This window comes from Nicotiana tabacum, chromosome 1, assembly GCF_000715075.1.
Source record: "Nicotiana tabacum cultivar K326 chromosome 1, ASM71507v2, whole genome shotgun sequence".
Taxonomy (NCBI): domain Eukaryota; kingdom Viridiplantae; phylum Streptophyta; class Magnoliopsida; order Solanales; family Solanaceae; genus Nicotiana; species Nicotiana tabacum.
In genome coordinates, this window is record NC_134080.1 from 14,208,549 (window position 1) to 14,229,664 (window position 21,116).

The 21,116-nt window shown below is 36.2% G+C and overlaps 4 protein-coding genes across 4 annotated transcripts; 3 read left to right on the forward strand and 1 right to left on the reverse strand.

The window, feature by feature from the left end:
• The first annotated feature begins 1,371 nt into the window (after window positions 1–1,371).
• LOC107777352 (hydroxymethylglutaryl-CoA synthase) lies at window positions 1,372–6,201 on the forward strand. The gene is made up of 12 exons (XM_016597359.2): window positions 1,372–1,918; window positions 2,438–2,544; window positions 3,018–3,150; window positions 3,667–3,810; window positions 3,939–4,097; window positions 4,466–4,539; window positions 4,630–4,705; window positions 4,800–4,855; window positions 4,944–5,031; window positions 5,202–5,342; window positions 5,440–5,589; window positions 5,744–6,201. Exons 1-12 carry the CDS (start codon window positions 1,847–1,849, stop codon window positions 5,930–5,932), a joined length of 1,389 nt encoding a protein of 462 aa, XP_016452845.1. The 5' UTR covers window positions 1,372–1,846; the 3' UTR covers window positions 5,933–6,201.
• A 2,368-nt stretch (window positions 6,202–8,569) lies between these two features.
• On the reverse strand, window positions 8,570–10,435 carry LOC142161949 (uncharacterized). The gene is made up of 4 exons (XM_075218199.1): window positions 10,399–10,435; window positions 9,934–10,138; window positions 9,160–9,710; window positions 8,570–8,955 (listed from the first exon to the last, which is right to left on the reverse strand). Exons 1-4 carry the CDS (start codon window positions 10,433–10,435, stop codon window positions 8,570–8,572), a joined length of 1,179 nt encoding a protein of 392 aa, XP_075074300.1.
• Window positions 10,436–14,549: 4,114 nt separating this feature from the next.
• On the forward strand, window positions 14,550–15,029 carry LOC142161950 (uncharacterized). The gene has a single exon (XM_075218203.1). It carries the CDS (start codon window positions 14,550–14,552, stop codon window positions 15,027–15,029), a length of 480 nt encoding a protein of 159 aa, XP_075074304.1.
• A 319-nt stretch (window positions 15,030–15,348) lies between these two features.
• Window positions 15,349–18,691, forward strand: LOC107777353 (uncharacterized). Its single transcript, XM_016597360.2, has 5 exons — window positions 15,349–15,459; window positions 15,968–16,443; window positions 16,517–16,670; window positions 17,540–17,719; window positions 18,284–18,691. Exons 1-5 carry the CDS (start codon window positions 15,349–15,351, stop codon window positions 18,689–18,691), a joined length of 1,329 nt encoding a protein of 442 aa, XP_016452846.2.
• The last annotated feature ends 2,425 nt before the right edge of the window (window positions 18,692–21,116 follow it).

The window sequence follows — 21,116 nt, forward strand, 5'->3', positions numbered from 1 at the left end:
AGATTAAATTTGAGATGAGTTTATTTCACGTTTGGTTGTGATAAATCGTGGTATAAATGATCCCGAAATTAGTTATCCCGGAATTGTAGTATTTTTTATCCCTATGGGCGGGTGAGATAACTAATCCTTAGATAATTAATTTCGGGATAATTAATCATGAAATAACTTGTTTCCCAACCAAACGACCCTAAGAGTACCAAAAATTGGGTAAGCTTTTTGCTATTTTTTCCCTTTATAAGGTGTCTTGTAAGCTTGCACGCACTTTAATTATTCTACTAAAAATGAGTAATATTTTCTATTTTAAGTTTTTATATTTTGCACGCATTTTAATGACCACTAGAGCATACTATAAGAACCAATGTCAAAACATGATTTTTCATTTATCTTTCGGTGTGAGTCAAATTTTGATCAGTGAATATAAGGTAAGCATTGAAATTTCCCGATTAACCAGAAACTTCAAATAATTTTGTAAAATGAATGGTTCAACTAATTAAAAACAGATAATCCATTAGATTCTAATTCCAGACCCGGCCATAGACACGTGAAACACATAGGCAGAGGGAAGTTGGGGCATAAGGGCTTGGCTGTCAGTTGCAAATTAAAGATCCTGGGTTCTCATCTTTTATGGAAAAGCAGATTTGTCGGCCCACCTGATATTTTTCAAAAACGTATTTATTCATAATTAATGTTTGCAAAATAATTGTATTTTATTTGGTTTTTTAGTTCTTTATTTATGGACCAAAGATGGATTTACATTTTTTATTATAGACTAATTAGTGCAAATTGACACCATTTGTTTGACACATTCGTGGGGATAGTGCACAAACAGTCATTCTTAGACTGCTATTTAGGAATTAGCCAACAGTTATTTTATTCTAAATATTTGAACTAAAAATCTTATATTCAGGATAGTTCAGGACGTTTGTGTCCTAAAAAATCGAATATGAAAATTGAAATTTAAGAAATATTGACTAATTCCCAAATAACAACTATTTAAAATGGCTATCCGGTGTCATTTTTACCAGTAGGTGCTTAAAATATTATTTCATCCATTACATTTATGTGACGAATTTTGACTTGATATAACGTTTAAAAAAACAAAAGAATTTTAAAATTTGTGGTCATAAATATGTCATACTCAACATTTATGCGATGATAAAAATTCTAAAATTTATAGCCTTAAATATATTATAATATTTATATGACTATAAAAAATTTTCAGTAATAATAAAGTATTAGTATTTCTATTTTCCAATATAAAAAATATTTATTTTTTGAATAAATTAATAAAAAATATAATGTTACATAAATGTGAAAGAACAAAAGACACAAAAACAGATAATAGGACGAGATTTTGACCGAGACCTCTTTGTAGATCCCAGTTAATCATCCGGGAAAAAATTGATATAATTATGGAGCAATTATTTAGAGGGTAGCTTTGGCGTAATTAATAAATTGTTGCTGTGTGACGAGAAACTTACGGGTTCGAGTGTTTCCATTCCGACATATATTGCATTCAATAGACTCAGCGAGCTTTGTGCACCAGTATTTATCCTATTTTGGAAAATGACGGGTCGTCGCGAAATCTGCATTTGAGGGGTGCGATAGTAGTATATAAATTGAACGGAAACATGCGAAGGCTTCTCAACACACAACAACCCCCACTCATCTTCTTTCTTCCTTAGAGAATCACTCGGACGTCTCTCTCTCTCTTTCCGACCTTCTAGGATTTCGTCTTGAACATTCTCCTCGCCGGAGAAAGAAACACCGGCGTCCGGTGATTGAAGGTTTATTTTTTTGATCTTGTTAATTTTTGTGCTCAAAATTTACAGTTGAAACAATCGAAATGGCTTCTCAACCGAAGAATGTCGGAATTCTTGCCATGGAGATTTACTTTCCTCCTACTTGCCTTCAGCAGGTAAAAGTTTGTACATCAAATTGTAAATACGTACATCTACATGCGTATAATTATAAATACTTTCAGATGTATATCTACGATTGTATTTTGGTGCTGTAATTTGGACGAGGGAAGAAAATGAAGAAAGAGTGACGAAACTCGAATTTTTTTGGATAGAGCTTTTCGCTATGTAATAATCACCATTTAAAATCTCGAAATGCCTCTGTTATTGCGATTTTAATTTTCTGAAGAAATTGTTATTTTACCTCAAATTGAGTATTGTTACCTTAGTGTTGTTATAAAGAGAAAGTCAATAATTGTTCCGGACGTTAGGAACCACTTTGTTTTAGATCTAATGATTAATAAATCTAAGATCATAGATTTTAATTTATTGTACTTGCATGTCACATGTATTGTGACATAATGTGACATTCATGTTGACCTTTTAGTTTTGAAGAAATAGATCTGCTAATAGAACTTCTCGACATTTGGATTGTGATTGTTTTGAAATTTTAATTTCTGTAAAATTGCGATGTATAGGAAGTATTGGAGGCTCATGATGGAGCAAGCAAAGGCAAGTATACAATTGGTCTTGGACAAGATTGCATGGGCTTTTGCACTGAGGTTGAAGATGTTATATCGATGAGGTACACAGCTAACTTTAGTAGCTGCAAAAACGACTACTCCCTCCGTCACAAATTATGTGATGTTGTTTGATCAAGTGTGGAGTTCAAGAAAAGAGGAAGACTTTTGAAACTATTAGTCTAAAACAAGTCATAAACATTTGTGTGAAATATCTCATTAAAGGTAAAATAGGAAATTTAACGTTAAATTATATTTAAATATAAAAAGTTTCATTCTTTTGGAGACAAACTAAAAAGGAAAAAGTATCACATAAATTGGGACAGAGGGAGTACTACTATACCTACCAATTCCAAACTAGTGGGGATCAGATAAGTGAATCCTATATAATTGTTCTGCTTCATTTGGTCCGATTTAATTTCATTACTTAAATATTTGTGTTTTAGGACATGTTAGGAATTGGGACTAACTTTATTAGTTAATCATGCAAAAGTGATACTATGTTTGCTTCTGTTCTCATTAAATTTTTCATCTTTAGCTTGACAGCTGTTACTTCCCTTCTGGAGAAGTATGCTATTGATCCAAAGCAAATTGGCCGGCTAGAGGTTGGAAGTGAAACTGTTATTGACAAGAGCAAATCCATCAAGACATTTTTAATGCAAATATTTGAGGTACTGGCTATTGCTTCTAGGCAATGTTGAATAGAAAATAGTCTATTATGGTTTGTTCAAATGTGTGGCCAAGTGAGACTTAGCTGCTAAGCCTGTGAGTCACGTACTGTTGATCACTGCTGATTAGCTCAAAATATAATATTTGTTGCAGCCGAAGTTTTTTTCCAATTAAAAAAAAATTGTTGCAGCCAAGTATTATAAAAGATGTGAAATGTTTAAGACTTTAGGTCACTTATTGTGCATTAAGTATGTCCTAGTTTCATCTTGGGCCTCAAATTTAGCTGATCCTTTGTTACCCTTCTATATTGTCACCTAAGTGAAAAAATAAGTAACTCCTCCAAAATGAGATTACTATTTGCTGTCACATTTATCCTTGGATAATAAAATGTTCATTGCACCATTGTTGCTTGTTTGTCTTTATTGACTTTCCTCTTCACTGCTAAAGCTTTACCTTATGCGTATAACATATGGTGATCATAAAACTTATCCTGGTTCTGCACCATTTCAAACAAACAGAAACATGGGAATACTGACATTGAAGGAGTTGACTCAACTAATGCCTGCTATGGGGGAACTGCTGCATTGTTCAACTGCGTAAATTGGGTGGAAAGCTCCTCATGGGATGGACGCTATGGACTTGTAGTATGCACAGACAGTGCGGTATGATCATCATCTTAATGCATTCTACTTGCTTTTTGTCTAATGCTTTCCTTATTAAATTCATAGTGTGAATTATATTGTGCCTTTGCATGAGCATTATTAACTTGTTCAAGAGCTTCTGTTCACAGGTCTATGCAGAGGGACCTGCTCGGCCCACTGGAGGAGCTGCAGCCATTGCTATGCTTGTGGGGCCTGATGCTCCTCTAGTGTTTGAAAGCAAGATCAGGGCTAGCCATATGTCCCATGCCTATGATTTTTACAAGCCGATCCTTGACAGTGAATATCCAGTAATTCCCCTTTATCCCTGTTTGTCTTGTTGATCATCAGTTTCACATGAATGTTTCAAAGTTCTATTTTGCTCTAAGTGTTGGGTTAAATTTGTTGTTGATTTTTTGAGGTAGTGTGTGTTGAAAGTGATATAACTTGATAGAATTTTTTTGAAAGGTACCACTCGCTGGTACCTTAAACAATATTTTTTGGTTGTTACGGAAATTGGATGAATATTTTATCAGGAAAAAATGTGTTGCATGACAATCTGTACACTTTCAGTATCTCTTATCAATTCCTTATTGTACCAAAGTTGTGCACGCTGCATCATCACTGTTGAAGCTTCAGAATTTCTCATCTGCTCTGTATGATGTTAATTGTGTTGCAGGTGGTTGATGGTAAGCTTTCACAAACCTGTTATCTCATGGCACTTGATTCTTGCTACAAGAGTTTATGCAACAAGTAAGCCGCCGATTGATGTGTCTATATATTTGGAGTTGAGGCTTCTTAACTAGTATCATCTTTTAGTGACCTTTTCCTTCCATGTTTTAGATATGAGAAATTGGAAGGCAAGCAATTCTCAATGGCTGATGCAGCCTACTTTGTCTTCCATTCACCATACAACAAGGTAGCTTATGAGCCCCATACAGATTCATAATTTTTTCCTACTTCTCTAAATAAATTGATTTAACAGTTATCTGAATCTTTTCTTAATCTTGCAGCTCGTGCAGAAGAGCTTTGGTCGATTGCTGTTCAACGACTTTCTAAGGAATGCTAGGTGTGTTAGAAATCTTCTGTTAGAAAGGAATTTTCTTATTGTTTAAAGGAATTCGTTGGACTAATCATTCCCATTTCTGCATTTGCAGCTCTGTTGATGAGTCTGCCAAACAAATCCTGGCTCCCTTTGAATCCTTAACCGGCGATGAAAGCTACCAAAGCCGTGATCTTGAGAAGGTTCACTAACAATTTCCTACTCTTTCTTCCTTAAATATGTCTTTATTTTACAAGTGATCTCCTGCGATTGTCATCCAGTACTTCACTCAAAATGATGAAATGAAGTCTTAAAGTAGGATAAATAGCTTGAAGACTGAACTGAAAATGGAATTCTATTATGCATATTACAGGCATCCCAGCAAGTTGCTAAACCATTTTATGACGAGAAGGTGCAACCTACCACATTGATACCAAAACAAGTTGGCAACATGTACACCGCGTCTCTCTATGCTGCTTTTGCATCCCTCATTCACAATAAGCACAACACATTGGTAAATACAAGTTGCTTTTCTTCTTTTGTTCCATTTGCTTGTTCATGTCCATTATCTACATTTTTCTTCCAGTTTCTGAATCATTTTGTTACCTCAGGCTGGTCAGAGGGTAATCATGTTCTCCTATGGGAGTGGATTGACTGCAACAATGTTTTCACTAAAGTTTAACGAAGGCCAACATCCTTTTAGTTTGTCAAACATTGCAAGTGTGATGAATGTTGCAGAGAAGTTGAAATCGAGACACGAGGTATGCTAAATTTTGATATACAACTCAATCGTGGATTTGGGCTCCATCATTGACTTTATTTAAGCTTAGATACCCGAGCAGCTGTTGGTGATTTTTTGTTGTATTATATCTCTTTTTTCATCATAACCATGACTGACAATAACATCTTGTGCAGTTCACTCCTGAAAAATTCGTCGAAATAATGAAACTAATGGAGCACAGATATGGTGCCAAGGACTTTGTGACCAGCAAGGATTGCAGCCTTCTCGCACCAGGAACCTACTACCTAACAGAGGTTGATTCCAAGTACAGAAGATTTTATGCACAGAAGGCTCCCGAACATGGACTGGTCAATGGACACTGAACAACGTTCTTGCACGGTGTAAGGCCATGTAGTTGGTTCGTGCTCTTTTAGTTCTTGTCAGCGCATAGAAGAATAACTAGTGCGTCCGCAGAGTTGATTGTTATTAAATATAGTTTCTTTTCCGGAGTAGATCCTATGCCTTTGTCTTTTTCAGTTCCCAACGAATTCTAATGTTCAGTGTAACCTGTCTCTACCTGTTTGTAAAATTATTCTAGATGATTGTAGAAGTCATCAAACCTAGTCTTGATTGAAATTCATTAATTTTCTCACCTGTGCCTTGATAAACTGATGTGCTTATGAGAAAGATCATATAATTTAATGGAGTATTGCGGTTGCACAAGGGCAACCTATTTTAGTAAGGGATCATTTGGTTCACATGTTATTTATGCAGGGATTATAATGTAAGAATGGTTTATGCTGGGCAAAATACATAGTTTACCCATCAACCTTGCAGCGAAATCCTTGTTACACACTTTTCTTTCATGGGAATTTTTTTACATATTCAACCTTTCAAAAGTGTGTTTAAGACACACCACATTTGTGCTTGACCAATTTTTGAGATAACGTGAAAGTCACCCCCTAATAGGATCGTGACACGTGTCATTGACTTTAAGAAGGGAAAAAAATATTAGAAATTAAAATTAAAATCCATCTTCTTCATCTTTCCATTTTCTATCTTAAGTACCATTATTTCTACCACCATGGTTGTTTGTGAGAAAGTTTCCAACAACACCAAAATTCAATCACACTATCTAAATAACTAGCCGAAAATAATCGAGCAATAAATTGAGTTCAATAACCCAATAATCAACAAGACCCAATAGAATTTTCAAGCTTTTTTCGATACCCCAATAATGGTGGATTCTAAATTTTTTCACCAAACCTTCAATACTGCTTTTAAATCTATTACAAATAAATAGTTTTCACAATATTTGGACAATAAACCAACAAAATTGCTCAATTTTAAATCTAAAATTGATATGTTCTTTCAAAAATTCTATTTGGGGAAGAAAATGAGGGGGTGGTGAGGAAGAAGACCAGAGGGAGAGGGAGGGGCTCCTGTGGGGAGGGGAGACAAAAAATAGATTTTTTTATGGGTTTCACACGTTTTTTTTTTGTGTGTTTAAACACACAAGAGCTATCTGGTCAAAAGTAGTGTGTCTTAGACACACTTTTTAAAAGGTTGAGTGTGTAAAAGGTTTTCCGTGAAAGAGAGGTGTGTAACAGAGATTTCGCTGCAAGGTTGATTGGTAAATTATGTATTTTGCCTTTATGTTGTGATTAATAATGAAGTGATTGTTCTACATGAATACTTATTGTGAAATGACATTTTTGTTTTAAAGTAGTTTAATCCATGCATTGGTAATATCTATATTCTTATTATACATAAGTTTCCACATAACGATAATGGAGTACTCAAGTTCCCAATAACTTAGTGCATGTACTATTAAAACTACGGACCAAATTGTTTGACTAAAAAGTGTTAAACCTTTTTATTAAACTAATTAAATAGGAAGATTTGAGCAAATCCTAACCAAATATAATTTATCCTAGATCTGAGATAGAAGATAAAATAAACAAGCATAACTGAACATAAAATTTGATTATAATAATGGTTGAATCTCATAATGTAAGAAAAGGATGATGATTTCAATAATATTAAACGATAGCGATGAATACATAGATAAAAAGGGTCACCCTTTTTGAATAAGACTGACCTCCACACATTTGATATAATTCAATTACTGATGAGTACTGAGGATCTAAGCTTCTTTTCTCCTTTCTTCTTGGCGAGGAGCTTGAGATGAAGATCCCCCTCTTCATCTTTAAAGATGTGTCTATATCTCTGTGTGAGTTTTTTGTTCGTGCCCCCCTTAGTTACTACCTCCTATGATATTTATACAAAAGTATTTCTTTACCCAATGGTCCTTAACCAGAGTACTTAAGTTCTTGGAATATCCTGTAGAATATTCCTCTAAACCCCCCCCCCCCCCAATTAAAAATATAGCCCTCCCACCCCTAATAATTGAAAAATTACATTTTTAACCTTTCAAAAACTATAAATAGCCCCCCTTCTTCTTCATTTTTCTCACAATTCACTCTCTTACTACTCTAATTCTCTCTTGATATTACTGTTCTTAAATTCTCAAATCTCAAATTCTCAATTACTTATTATTTCAAGTTTCATCAATTATTTAGTTTAGCCATTACAAAATTATTATTATCAAATATCAAGTATTCAAGTGAAGTGTGGTATCAAGTACTATCAAGTATCAACTATCAAGTTTCGGTCTATCAATTGAAGTTTGATTTTTGATATCAAAATTAGTGCGGCATCCGGAATCCCCGATACACTCGTTCCTTCTCTTTCTCAAATTACTGTTGATTTTTGATTCAATAAATGATCAGATCTTACTCTAAGCTTGTGCGACAATGTTCTGTTGTCATCCAACTCTTTGTTAAATTTGAACCCAAGGTATGTGAATGTACCCTTTGCTTTCAATAACTTTTCCTTCGTCCAACGTTCAAGAAGAGTCCTCATATACTCTAATAGTTCTACTATCGGCAGCTCTCTTGCATATTTTGTTACAACATTCAACGACTCTGCAATATTTGATGTCATAGTCCAAGTTCTATTCACCGTAGCATGTACTCGAGACCATCTATGATAGCCAATATCGTATATGCTTTAAGACAGGGGTCAATCTCTTCAATCTTTGACATCCTTTCATTAAATTCATCAAGAGTGTACGAGCGTGCCGTGGCAAAATATAATTCACCTAACTTTAGATGTCCCTTCTTGAACTTTGCCCGTATATTTTTCCAAATATTCCACATGCAAGAATAATGTGGCATGCCAGGATAAACAATAGATGTTGCCTTCAAGATACTCTCATTCCGATTCGAAACAACACACATATTTGGTCTTTCACCATATGCATGTTTGAATTGCTCAAAAAACCACTTCCATGATGCGTCATTTTCTGAATCAACAACAGCATATGCCAATGGTAATATGGTACCTACATTATGTGGCAAAAAGCAATTAATTGGCTGCAGGAAAAATGTAGAGTAATACATATACATACAAACTACAACTTTTCAACAATATATATATATATATATACAAACTACAACTTTTCTACAATATATCTATATCTACAATAAATCTGCAAGTACTACAAAAACATACAAGCTACAATATTTCTACAATAAAACTTCAATACCTGTTGCATCCATTGTACTAGTTGTTAGCATTATTCTCCTGTATACTGACTTTAAGAAGGTCACATCAACTACTACAACTGGCCTACAATATTCCCAACCACTGATTGACGTACAAATCGCAACAAATACATACAAGAAGCAGTCATTTTCTGTCTTCTTCAATTTAACTACAGACCTCGGATAAGTCTTCTCTAGAATATACAAATAACTAGGAAATTTGTTGTAGGAGTCAGCAGGATGACCTCTCAAAAACTGTAAAGCCTTTTCCTTTGCTCTCCAAGCTTGCATGTAGGTTAGATTCACGCCTTGTTCAGACAACATGTCAAATTGTATGTCTTTTGATGTATAGATTGTCTTAGGATCAGAATATTTTGGAATAACCATGCTACCAACTACCATGGCTGTAGGTTTGCGTTGTATGAATGTATTGTCCATTAAAGAGCATGTGTGCTGGTTGTTGAAATTTCTAACCTTGAACATTGCAGAATCATTTATGCTAGTTGCCTTAAAGTGCCATGTACAGTTTTCACCAACACATATCAGCCAGTAGCTACAAAATAAATACAATTTAAACACTGGTTTAAAATGTAGATTTAAAAGAAGAAGAAAAACTGTTTTAGCTTAAACAATCACATTATACAATCTATATACAACATAACTACAATTCATCTTCTGATAAACATTATCCCAAGAAAAAATTGAAGAAGTAAAAAATTGCAAATAAACTACAAAATTAAAAAAATAATGATCTTTGATCATTCATATGTTCATACCTTCTAGCACTAGATCTTTTAACCATGAATTGGAACTTGTGCATGACAGAATAGTGCTTCATTGTAGTTACAATTGTTTCGTTGTCTTGGTATACTTGTCCTACTTCAATAGAACTTGGTATATTATCTGTTATTATTATAATTTCATATTCCTCTATAACGGGAGATGTTGGCACATCAAGTAACTTTAGTATTCCAAACGAATCTGCATGAAAATAAATATAAATGTTGTTATGAACAGTTTGTAGATAATTTGTATAAAGGTTGAAAATCTGTATTTCATATTAATTTTTCAAATGATATGTAGTTTTATTGTATAAAAAATGTAGAAATTTTGTAGATATTATGAAAATCCATACTGATGTATATTTACTCTGACATGTAGTTTATTTGTAGATAAACGTAGATAAAGTGTAGTACATTGACATACAACCAGAATTTGATAGAAAAATTAACATCATACACCTGCAGCTGTGTTCTCATTGGTGATACTCAATTCCATATTGAAATCGCGAACAGTTATACATAGCGGATATAATCCTAAGTTTTTATTTTCCTTTTTCGTCTCCATGTATACGCGAACACCCATATCGTTCCTAATTTCCATTGGAGGACAATGCTCGTTGACAATGTATTTGATTTCTATAATTTTTTCGGATGTATCGATCATTAATTGATGTGCTATTGTAGAAATCAATAGACTATAACTCGCATCCTCATCGACTACAATGTCATTGACCTGAAATTCTCTAAATCTCTCATAGATATCCCAATTCTCATTCAGTTGTAGCATAATTGGGATTTTGAACATAATTGCGTTTGTTGCAGATGAATTATAGAAGATTTAGTCGTTTTTGATTTGTGAAATCGGAAAAAAGTTTGAAACAAAGTGTATCGCAAAAACAGAGTATGCAAAATTTGAAACGAAACCGACGATAATTATGAATCTGCGTGATTTGCGTTGTAGAAGATCTGAAAGAATATTTAATTCCCCAATTTTAGCGCGCCAAAATAAGGAAACCTACAACTAAAATGATTCCTTATTTAATGAATTGTCTATATTTTGTAGAAATACTATTAGCATGGTGGGTAATATGCAAATTATGAACATATTTGATAATATAGTTTCCTATATGGTATAGGAACAAAAATTTCCCTAAAATATAATGGGTTAACTTGAGTTCAGCCCAAATTGACCCATGAGCTAAAATGTTTGTAATCCAACCTATTAATTTCTGGACGGGTTGGTCGGGTTAGATGGGTTTGGGCTCAAATTGTCACCCCTAGTTTTCTTCTCCTATTGATCCAAAGCAAATTGGCTGGTTAGAGGTTGGAAGTGAAACTGTTATCGATAAGAGCAAATCTATCAAGACATTCTTAATGAAAATATTTGAGGTAACGCCCGTTTCTTCAAGACAATGCTGAATAATAAATTGTCTATTATTGTGTGTTCCAACATGTGGCCAAGTGAGACTTAGCAGCTAAGCCTTTGTGTGACATACTGTTATTAGCCCAAAATAGAATATTTGTTGCAGCCAAATATTGTAAATTACATGAAATGTCGCAAAGTCACTTATTCTGCATGAATTTTCGTCCCTTGCATCTTGGGCCTCAAATTTGCTTTGCCAATGCTGTTTGTTACGCCTAAAATTTTCACCTAGGTGAAAAAGTAACTCCTCCAAAATGAGTAACTCCTCTTCACCACTAATAAGCTTTACCTTCTAGCTATTGCATATGTTCATCATCAAAGTTTATCGTGGTTCTTTACTATGTGAAACAAGCAGGAGCATGGAAATGCTGACATTGAAGGAGTTGACTCGAATAATTCCAGCAATGGGGGAACTGCTGCATTGTTCAACTGCGTTAATTGGGTGGAGAGCTCTTTATGGGATGGACGCTATATGGACTCGCAGTTGTATGAGTTCAAATTTGGACGACCTCAACCATTGACAAATATGACAAACGATGAGATCTTCGTAGCTCGACGTCCTATGGAAGACGACAGACAAGCGAACAGAGACTGTGACTTTTACAGTAGTGCAGGCCCAACAGGGAGCATGGGGAATATATATATCTTTTAGGATTCAGAAGGAGTTTGTCCCTTATATATAGCGGGAAAACAACCTTGTAAGGGGGACCTTTTGCCTGTTTTTAGCAGAGAACACCGATTGTAATAGTTTCCTACTAGAAAGATTGGCATTCTTAAAGTTCGATCACTCTTCTTGCAAGATCAGGAAATATTGTCCATTGTGTTGATCTTTTATACCTTTCGTTTTAGAGTTTATTATACTTAGCTAAGATTTACCCCTTCATTTTTTTTGATTGATTTATTCAAAAAGGTTCCAATATCTTTTGAGTCAAACAATTTGCGCCGTCTATGAGATTTCTATAGCTGAGATTTTAGTTTCGTCTAGATCCTTGAAAGGGATAATCACCTCTTCTTAGCCTCGCAAAGACCAACAAATGGCAGGAAAGGGGGAAGCAAGATTAAAGGCAAAAGTAGGTGTCACGAACAACCTTCTGGATTCCATCAATGAAGCCGGCAGGGAAGACAATGAAAACGCAACGCCAAGCGCTACACTTGAGGGAGATACCTCACCCTCCCCCCCCCTCGCACGAAAGCGTGACTGTCTCGCGCGAGAGGGAAACCTCAACATCCGCAGCAGGAGAAGCACTACCGGCTGTGAAAAGGCTATTAGAAGAGTGGTTGACAAACACCTTGAGCAACATGCTCAACAAACGCGTTCAAAAGGATATCGGAGGCACAATGCACGCAGAAACCACAACTGTCGTCGATGAGCCAGAAATTCCGCGCACAGGTAACACTCAGACTGTCATTGATGCAGGTAATGATGCACTTGCAGCCATCTTAAAGAAAATGGAAGAAATGGAAATGAGAACAAAACGCTGCGTGATCAGATGAAGGAGCATCAGGAAAGGGTCAATAAAATATCGGGTGCTCTAAAGCTGCTACCAAAACGTGATGTAGGCCGATTCGTCGAACAACCATACAGTGAAGGGGAAACTCCCCACTCTATTCCAAAAACCTTCAAAATGCCACCATACTCGAAAATATATGATGGAACCACTGACCCAGAGGATCACATAATCCACTACGTCACGACAGTAAAAGGCAACGATTTGTCAAAACAACAAGTGTCATCGGTGCTGCTGAAAAAATTCGGCGAAACCCTGATAGGGGGAGCACTGACATGGTATTCCCAACTACCGGCACGGTAAATATCAACGTTCGAAGAAATAGCAGATAAATTCATCACCGCTCACGTGGGGGCGAAAAAGGCAGAAGTCAGGGTAAATGGCATTTTCGCTGTTAGGCAAACGACGGGCGAAGGACTTCGGGATTTCCTAGCCCGATTCAACAGGGTAAGAATGAGCCTACCTAACGTATTAGAAGGGCTGGCGGTAGCTTTTAGATCTAGTTTTAATGATGCAAATAATATACCTATGCAGGAAAACAATTACAGAAGAACAAGGAATCAAGAAGATACTACAAGATCGCTGAAGTCAATCTTGATACTTTAGGAAAGAAACTAATCAGCAAATCTGGATGCCTAAGGAAAGAAATCAATCGGCAAATCAATCAGCAAAGATTAACGAACAGCTGCAATGGAAAGAATCAAGCAAGCCTAAACTTAAGGCATGAATCAAGGCCAGCATATTCGAAAGATCGAAGATCCTGTAAAGATTGCTAAGCGGCTAATTTCGGAAGGATCAACAATCAAGGAGCAAGCCTTCATCATATATAACTATTAAAGGAAGGATATCAAGGAAGAGCAACAACTAGCTATCTTATTCTTGGAAAGAATTAATTTCTTTCCAATGATCAAATCTCTTAGGTTGTTAAGCCTCGACCTTCACCAAAGTATTATACCCAGCCTTAAACCTTAGACATATATACTTTAATCGAACCAAAAAACCCTCTCTTTGTTCTACTGCAAACAAACATTATAGTTCACTAAGATCTGTTGTGTAACAAGTCAGAGAAATAGGAGAGTATTACACTGGTGAGGCATTGTATCAAAAAGAAACGAGTGTTAGAGGAACTGTGTTATCAAGTCATTAGAAACGCATTTACTAAAGAGAACTCCCTTGCAACCCAAGGGGAATGGACTAGGATTCACATTGAATCTGAACCAGTATAAAATTTTGGTGTCTTTAATTCCTGCACATACTTTTTGCATCTTACTTTCTGTCATTACAACTGTTAAGTTATTACATCTAGTCGACTATTTGATAAACTAGTCAACTAATAAGAGATTAAGTTTAAAAATATACAATTCAGCCCCCCTCCCCTCTTGTACTTTCAATTGGTATCAGAGCAAGGCTCACATTCTACTTTTGCTTAATGGCTTGAGAGAATAGATCATAGCAAATCAAGTTATCATAGGAGCTCTCTTTCAGGAAGGAACTTCACAAGTTAGACCACCATACTTCAATGGACAACATTTCTCCCATTGGAAAGTGCGAATGGAAATCTTTGCCAAGGCCTATGACGTCAAATTTGGAAAGTTATCAAAAAGGGAAACTATCCCTTACCTGCTGCTACTCCACCGCTTGTTGATCCTAAATATATAGATTCATACACAAAAGAGCAAATGGAAGTGGTACAAGTTAACAATAAAGCGAGAAATTTGCTTCATAATGCTATAAGTGGTGAAGAATATGAGAACATCTCAAGCTGTGACACAGCCAAAGAAATGTGGGACAAGCCTGAGGTCACATATGAAGGAACCAGCAAAGTAAAGGAAACACATATCAACATGTTGGTTCATGATTGTGAACTCTTCTCAATGAAAGAAGGAGAATCTTTTGAAGAGATGTTTGCCAGGTTTAGCAAAATAATTAGCGATCAAAAGGCATTTGGCAAGCCTTATACCAGTGGTGATCAAGTTAGCAAAATTCTCAGGAGTTTGCCAACCACCTGGCAGACCAAAGTAGTCACACTGGAATCTCAGGATCTAAACAAATTATCTTATGATGAGCTACGAGAAGTCATAGCTTTTGAAAAGACGCATCTCAAGAAGACTAGTCAAGAAGAGAAAAAAGAAAATAGTCACATTCAAGACTTCAACTGAAATAGCTGAAAACGAAATTGATGATGATCCTGAAGCTTTACAAGAAGAGATTGCTATGCTATCAAGAAACATGGATGGATTAATGAGAAGATTCTAGAATACAAAGAAAGGAAGAATTCCACCAAGACGATCCAGGCAATACAATGAACAGGACAAAAATGATGGAAAGTGCTATGAGTGTGGAAGATTTGGGCACATTCAAGATGAGTGCCTAGAATTAAAAAGGAAGATCTCTAGAGGCTTTAACAAGAACAAATCCTTCGGAAGCTGGAGTGATAAGGACAATTCATACCACGAAAAGATAACAAATCTCTGCTTCATGACGATTCTGGAAAATGAAATGAACAAATCCTCAGGATGCTGGACAAATGAGGACACTTCAGATGAAAAAAATGAAAACTGCTTCATGGTACGAGGTGAAACTAGTGAGGTAAGATCTTATAACTGTGATAGATACAATGAATTGCAGGATATTCTTGATTTAACTTTGAAAGAGTCTCAAAAAATAATGAATGAGCTTAAGAGACTCACTAAAGAAGTTAAAGACTGGAAACTCAAACATAAAGTATGTGAAATCGAAAAAGAAGTACTTCAAGAAGAGTTTGAGGAATTGCAAATGCAACTTAATGGCATGTGCAAGACCACCAGTCACAGTTCTGTTAGGTCAAACTAGATGACTTACAAGTCAACTGGAAAAGGACTAGCCAGAACTAAGTTGACTAGTCCTACCACTAATGAAAGACCTAAAAGTGGGTCAGAAGTTACGTGTCATTACTGTAACAAAAGTGGGCATAAATATTCCTTTTATCGTTTTTGTAAAGCAAACATTTCAGGATGGGTTTGAAAACCAAAAAATAATTCTAAATCTAGTAACACTAACCCTCCAAGACCCAGACAAGCTTGGGTACCTAAAAGAAAGTAATCACCTTGTTTTGCAGGAACACCGCAGAATAAGCCACAAAGGAAAATGGTATCTAGACAGTGCGTGTTCCAGTCATATGACAGGTGAAAAAAACCTGTTCAAAGAAGTTACAAAAATTGATGGAGGAAGTGTTAAATTTGGGGATGACTCAAAAGGCAAAATAATTGGTACTGGAACACTTCCCTTCAATAACAACTATGACATCACTGAAGTTTATCTTGTTAATGGCCTCAACTACAATCTCTTGATCATAAGTCAACTTTGCGACTCAGGATATGAGGTAAATTTTAAGAAAACAGGATGTGCTATTGAAGACGAATCAAGTAAAATAGTCCTTCCTGAAAAAAGGTATGGAAATGTTTATATCCTTGATAGTTTTGAAAAGATAGATGATCATATTTGCTTAACTTCTATGTCTGATGATCCATGGTTGTGGCATAAGAAACTTGGTCATGCTAGCATGCATTTGATAGAAAAATTGTCCAAACATGAGTTAGTTGTTGGTCTACCCAAACTGAATTTTTCTAGAACTCATATCTATGATGCATGTCAAATGGATAAGCAGACCAGAAACTCTTTCAAAAAACAAAGATATAGTATCTACTTCAAAATCTTTGCAATTACTTCACATGGATTTATTTGGGCCTACTAGAACTGCTAGTATAGGAGGAAAGAGGTATGATTTTGTTATTATAGATGATTATTCACGTTTCACTTGGGTAATTTTCTAATCTCATAAGGATGAAGCATTAAGAAATTTTGAATTTTTCTGCAAGAAGGTTGAAAAAGAAAAGGGATATCTAATTTCAACAATTTAGAGTGACCGTGGAGGAGAGTTTGAAAGTAGAGCATTTGAAGATTTCTGTAATGATCAGGGATACACACATAATTTCTCTGCACCACACTCACCACAACAGAATGGGGTTGTAGAAAGAAATAACAGAACCCTCCAAGATATGGCAAGAACCATGTTACTAGATCATTCACTGCCAAATCACTTCTAGGCAGAAGGTGTAAGTACATGATGTCACATTCTCAACCGATGCCTCATAAGGCCTATTCTAAAGAAGACTCCATATGAATTATGGAAAGGTAAATGTCCCAATATCAATTACTTCCATCCCTTCGGAAGTAAATATTTTATCCACAATAACGGTATGGATAATATTGGAAATTTCGATCCAAGAAGTGATGAAGGTATTTTTCTGGGCTACTCATTAAATAGTAGATCTTTTAGAGTCTATAATAAACGCACATTATGTGTGGAAGAATCAGTACATGTTATATTCGATGAAAATAATCCCTTGGCCGAGAAAGGAATTACTGCATGTGATGAAGATCAAGCTCAAGAAATTTAGGAGACAAGCAAATCTCGAGAGTCGACTGATATATCTGTTGCGACAGAGTCAAATGGTGAAATCAACAGCAATGTACCAGATCAACCAATCGAGTCGACTGCGAATGTAGAGAGTCCAAATGAATGGAGAAGCGAGCCTGAATATCCTTAAAAATTCATTATAGGGGATCCAAGTGAAGGAATGAAAACCAGGGGAGCTCTAAAAAAACAAATATTGCATTAATCTCTTAGGTTGAGCCAAAGAAGATAGAGGAAGCGCTAAAAGATTCAAGTTGGGTTCAAGCTATGCAGGAAGAGTTAGATCAGTTCAGTAAGAATCAAGTCTGGAATCTGATACCCATACCTGAAAATGTTTCTGTAATCGGAACAAAGTGGGTTTTCAGAAATAAATTGAACGAGGATGGAAATATCGTAAGAAATAAAGCCAGACTAGTTGTTCAGGGATACTCACAATAGGAAGGAGTCGACTATGATGAAACCTTCGTCCTAGTAGCTCGTTTGGAATCCATACGAATTCTTCTAGCATACGCATCATTTAAAGGATTTAGGCTGTTTCAAATGGATGTTAAAAGTGCCTTTTTGAACGGATTTATTGAGGAAGAAGTATATATGAAACAACCACTTGGGTTTGTAGATTCAAAGTTCCCATATCATGTATACAAGCTCACTAAGGCGTTGTATAGGCTAAAGCAAGCTCCACGTGCTTGGTATGATAGACTTAGTTCCTTTCTTGTTGATCATGGCTTCACAAGAGGTAAAATAGACACTACCTTTTTTATTAAAAGATTATAGGAAGGTAACCTCATTTTTCAAATTTATATTGATGATATTATATTTGGTAGTGCTAACCCTCTTATGTGCAAGGAATTCTCAAATCTTATGCAAAGCGAATTTGAAATGAGTATGATGGGAGAGCTAACGTTATTCCTTGGACTACAAATTCAACAATCTGAAGACGGAACCTTTATATGTCAGACCAAATACATAAAAGAACTGATTCAAAAATTTGGTATGAGCAATGCAAAATCCATTGGTACACCAATGAGCCCTTCCACAAATCTAGACAAAGATGAACAGGGAATTCTTGTTGATAAAATTAAATATCGTGGAATGATTGGATCACTGTTGTACCTAACAGCAAGTCGACCGGATATTATGTTCAGCGTATGTAAATGTTCCAGGTTTCAGTCAGCTCCTAAGGGGTCACATTTGACTGCAGTAAACAGAATCATTCGATATCTCATTGAGACTGTATCTCATGGACTATGGTACCCTCGCTCTAACTCTTTTAAATTAGAAGGTTTTTCAGATGCTGACTTTGTAGGTGATAAGGACGATAGAAAAGCACAAGCAGTACATGTCAATTACTGGGAAAGGCATTGATATCCTGGAACAGTAAAAAACAAGCATCAGTTGCACTATCCACTACTGAAGCTGAATACATTGCCATTGGACAATGCTGCACACAACTACTGTGGATGTCTCATCAACTAGGTGACTATGAACTTTCATTTAAACCAATATAAATTTTTTGTGATAATTCAAGTGCTATTTGTCTTTCCAAAAATCATGTGGATCATTTGAGAGCAAAGCATATAGATATCAAGCATCATTTTATTAGAGATCATGTTCTTAAGGAAGACATAGAAATATCTTTTGTTGGAACTACTGATCAGTTAGCTGATATTTTTACTAAACCTTTATTAGAGGAGAGATTTTGTGATTTAAGAAAGTTACTTTGCATTACTTGCTTTACTAATAACTCTTAGGACCTATATATACTGTTGATTTCTTACAAGTGTAATGATTGTCCTTTACTCATGCATTAATTACGCCTCTGTTTTTCCCTCTTTTTTCTATTCTTTCACATCAGTTTGTCGTTCAAAGTTGGAAAGCCAATCATCGCGTCCCTTCAACTGACATCTTTTCCTTTTCTGTACTCAACCGTTAGAAACCTTCTTCTTAAGGCGGAGAACCCTTTTCAGTCACTTTCATTGTTATCCCCTCTCCAAAGCTCCGATCAAACCCTCACCCTTCAATGGCTAAACATCCCAGAAATCCCTCTGCCTCTACCAGAAAAAGCACACGTTCCAAAGCAAAACCCCCATCTATGGCCCCAGAACAAGTAGACCTTGGGTCCTATCACTCTGAGGGTTTCGCCTCTTCTCAGGGAGATTTCTCTGAACTCTCTCAACACCTACGAGAAAAAGCCCTAGGTAAACAACCCATGGAAGAACCCCCTATTTCCTCCACCCCAAAGAAATCCAAGGTTGATTTTTCCGTCTCTCTCAAATCTGACCTCAACTTCTGGTATTCTCCAGATAGGGATTTTTTCATTATTCTAAAGGACAAGCCTGTTGCTCATGGAAGGGTCGTCGACCTTGACGACATAGAATCCCTCAATTGCAAGGTCAAAGACCTCTTCGTTCATCAAGGATGGGTTAAGTTCCTTTCTATTCCTCCACCTAAGGTATATGGACCCCTGGTAAAAATGTTCTATGCCAATCTCCGTTCTAGTAAGACTGATAGGTTGGAATCTTTAATGTTAGATAAGCGCATTGTTCTTGATTGTGCCATATTTGATTCGCTATTTCAGTGTCGTTCTGGTTTTCCTATGCTTTTTAAAAATACATGGACTAACGACTTTGAAATTTCTTTTGACCAAGCCAAACAGTGTATTGTTGAGTGTCCCTCTGACTCCCTTCCAAACCAGTTAGGTCCAGTGATGTTAGTTTCGAAACTTGGGTTCTGGCCCACATTGTAGCAATTACTTTACTTCCCCATACTGGTTCCTTTTCAACTTTCTCTCAAAGAGACACCTTCTTGTGACCAAACTCAAAATCAAGCTTTCCTCATGGGTTATCAATTTCATGATCGACAGTGCTGAAGATTCCACCAGTATACCCTATGGCATTATCAATTTCCTCCTGGGTTATCAATTTCTATCTCTCTCAAATCTGACCTCAACATCTAGGATTTTCCAGATAGGGATTTTTTCATTGTTCTGAAGGACAAGCCTATTGCTCATGGAAGGGTCGTCGACCTTGATGACATGGAAGCCCTCAATTGCAAGGTGAAAGATCTCTTCATTCATCAAGGATGGGTTAAGTTCCTCTGTATTCCTCCGCCTAAGGTATATGGACCCCTGGTAAAAATGTTCTATGCCAATCTCCATTCTAGTAAGACTGATAGGTTAGAATCTTTAGTGTTAGATAAGCGCATTGTTCTTGATTGTGCCATGTTTGATTCGCTCTTTCAGTGTCGTTGTTCTGGTTTTCCTATGCTTTTTAAAAACACCTGGACTGATGACTTTGAAATTTCTTTTGACCAAGCCAGTGTATTGCTGAGTGTCCCTCTGACTCCCTTCCAAACCAGTTAGGTCCCAGTGATGTTAGTTTCGAAACTTGGGTTCTGGCCCACATTGTAGCAACTACTTTGCTTCCCCGTACTGGTTCCTTTTCAACTTTCTCTCAAAGAGACACCTTCTTGTGACCAAACTCAAAATCAAGCTTTCCTCCTGGGTTATCAATTTCATGATCGAGAGTGCTGAAGATCCCACAAGTCTACCCTATGGCATGTCAATCACTCACATTCTGGAAGCTCATCAAATTACCATGTCCAACTATCCCTTCATCAATGTTTCAAAGTCTTACAATTCTATAGCCTTTGCTAGTATGGGATACGTGAGTGTCAAGGCCTCCTAGTTAAGAAGCACGATAGTGAAGCAAAGCATGCTCCTATAGAGCCCAAACCTTCACCCTCTGTTCCTCATCCCAGTCCTGGTAGTCCTGATCTTGGTGACAAGATT

Bases quoted from the DNA above. Each gene is read 5' to 3' on its own strand.
- LOC107777352 (XM_016597359.2), top strand. From the start codon at position 1,847: ATGGCTTCTCAACCGAAGAATGTCGGAATTCTTGCCATGGAGATTTAC. The intron at 3,811-3,938 runs GTATGATCATCA...TTCTGTTCACAG, and splicing joins TAGTATGCACAGACAGTGCG to GTCTATGCAGAGGGACCTGC. The intron at 5,343-5,439 runs GTAAATACAAGT...TTGTTACCTCAG, and splicing joins ACAATAAGCACAACACATTG to GCTGGTCAGAGGGTAATCAT.
- LOC107777353 (XM_016597360.2), top strand. From the start codon at position 15,349: ATGACGATTCTGGAAAATGAAATGAACAAATCCTCAGGATGCTGGACA. The intron at 16,444-16,516 runs GTTAGTTGTTGG...ATGGATAAGCAG, and splicing joins GAAAAATTGTCCAAACATGA to ACCAGAAACTCTTTCAAAAA. The intron at 16,671-17,539 runs GTAATTTTCTAA...TTAATCTCTTAG, and splicing joins ATTATTCACGTTTCACTTGG to GTTGAGCCAAAGAAGATAGA.
- LOC142161949 (XM_075218199.1), bottom strand. From the start codon at position 10,435: ATGGAATTGAGTATCACCAATGAGAACACAGCTGCAG. The intron at 9,711-9,933 runs GTATGAACATAT...TTTATTTTGTAG, and splicing joins AAAAGATCTAGTGCTAGAAG to CTACTGGCTGATATGTGTTG. The intron at 8,956-9,159 runs GTATTGAAGTTT...CACATAATGTAG, and splicing joins TAGTACAATGGATGCAACAG to GTACCATATTACCATTGGCA.
- LOC142161950 (XM_075218203.1), top strand. From the start codon at position 14,550: ATGGAAGTGGTACAAGTTAACAATAAAGCGAGAAATTTGCTTCATAAT.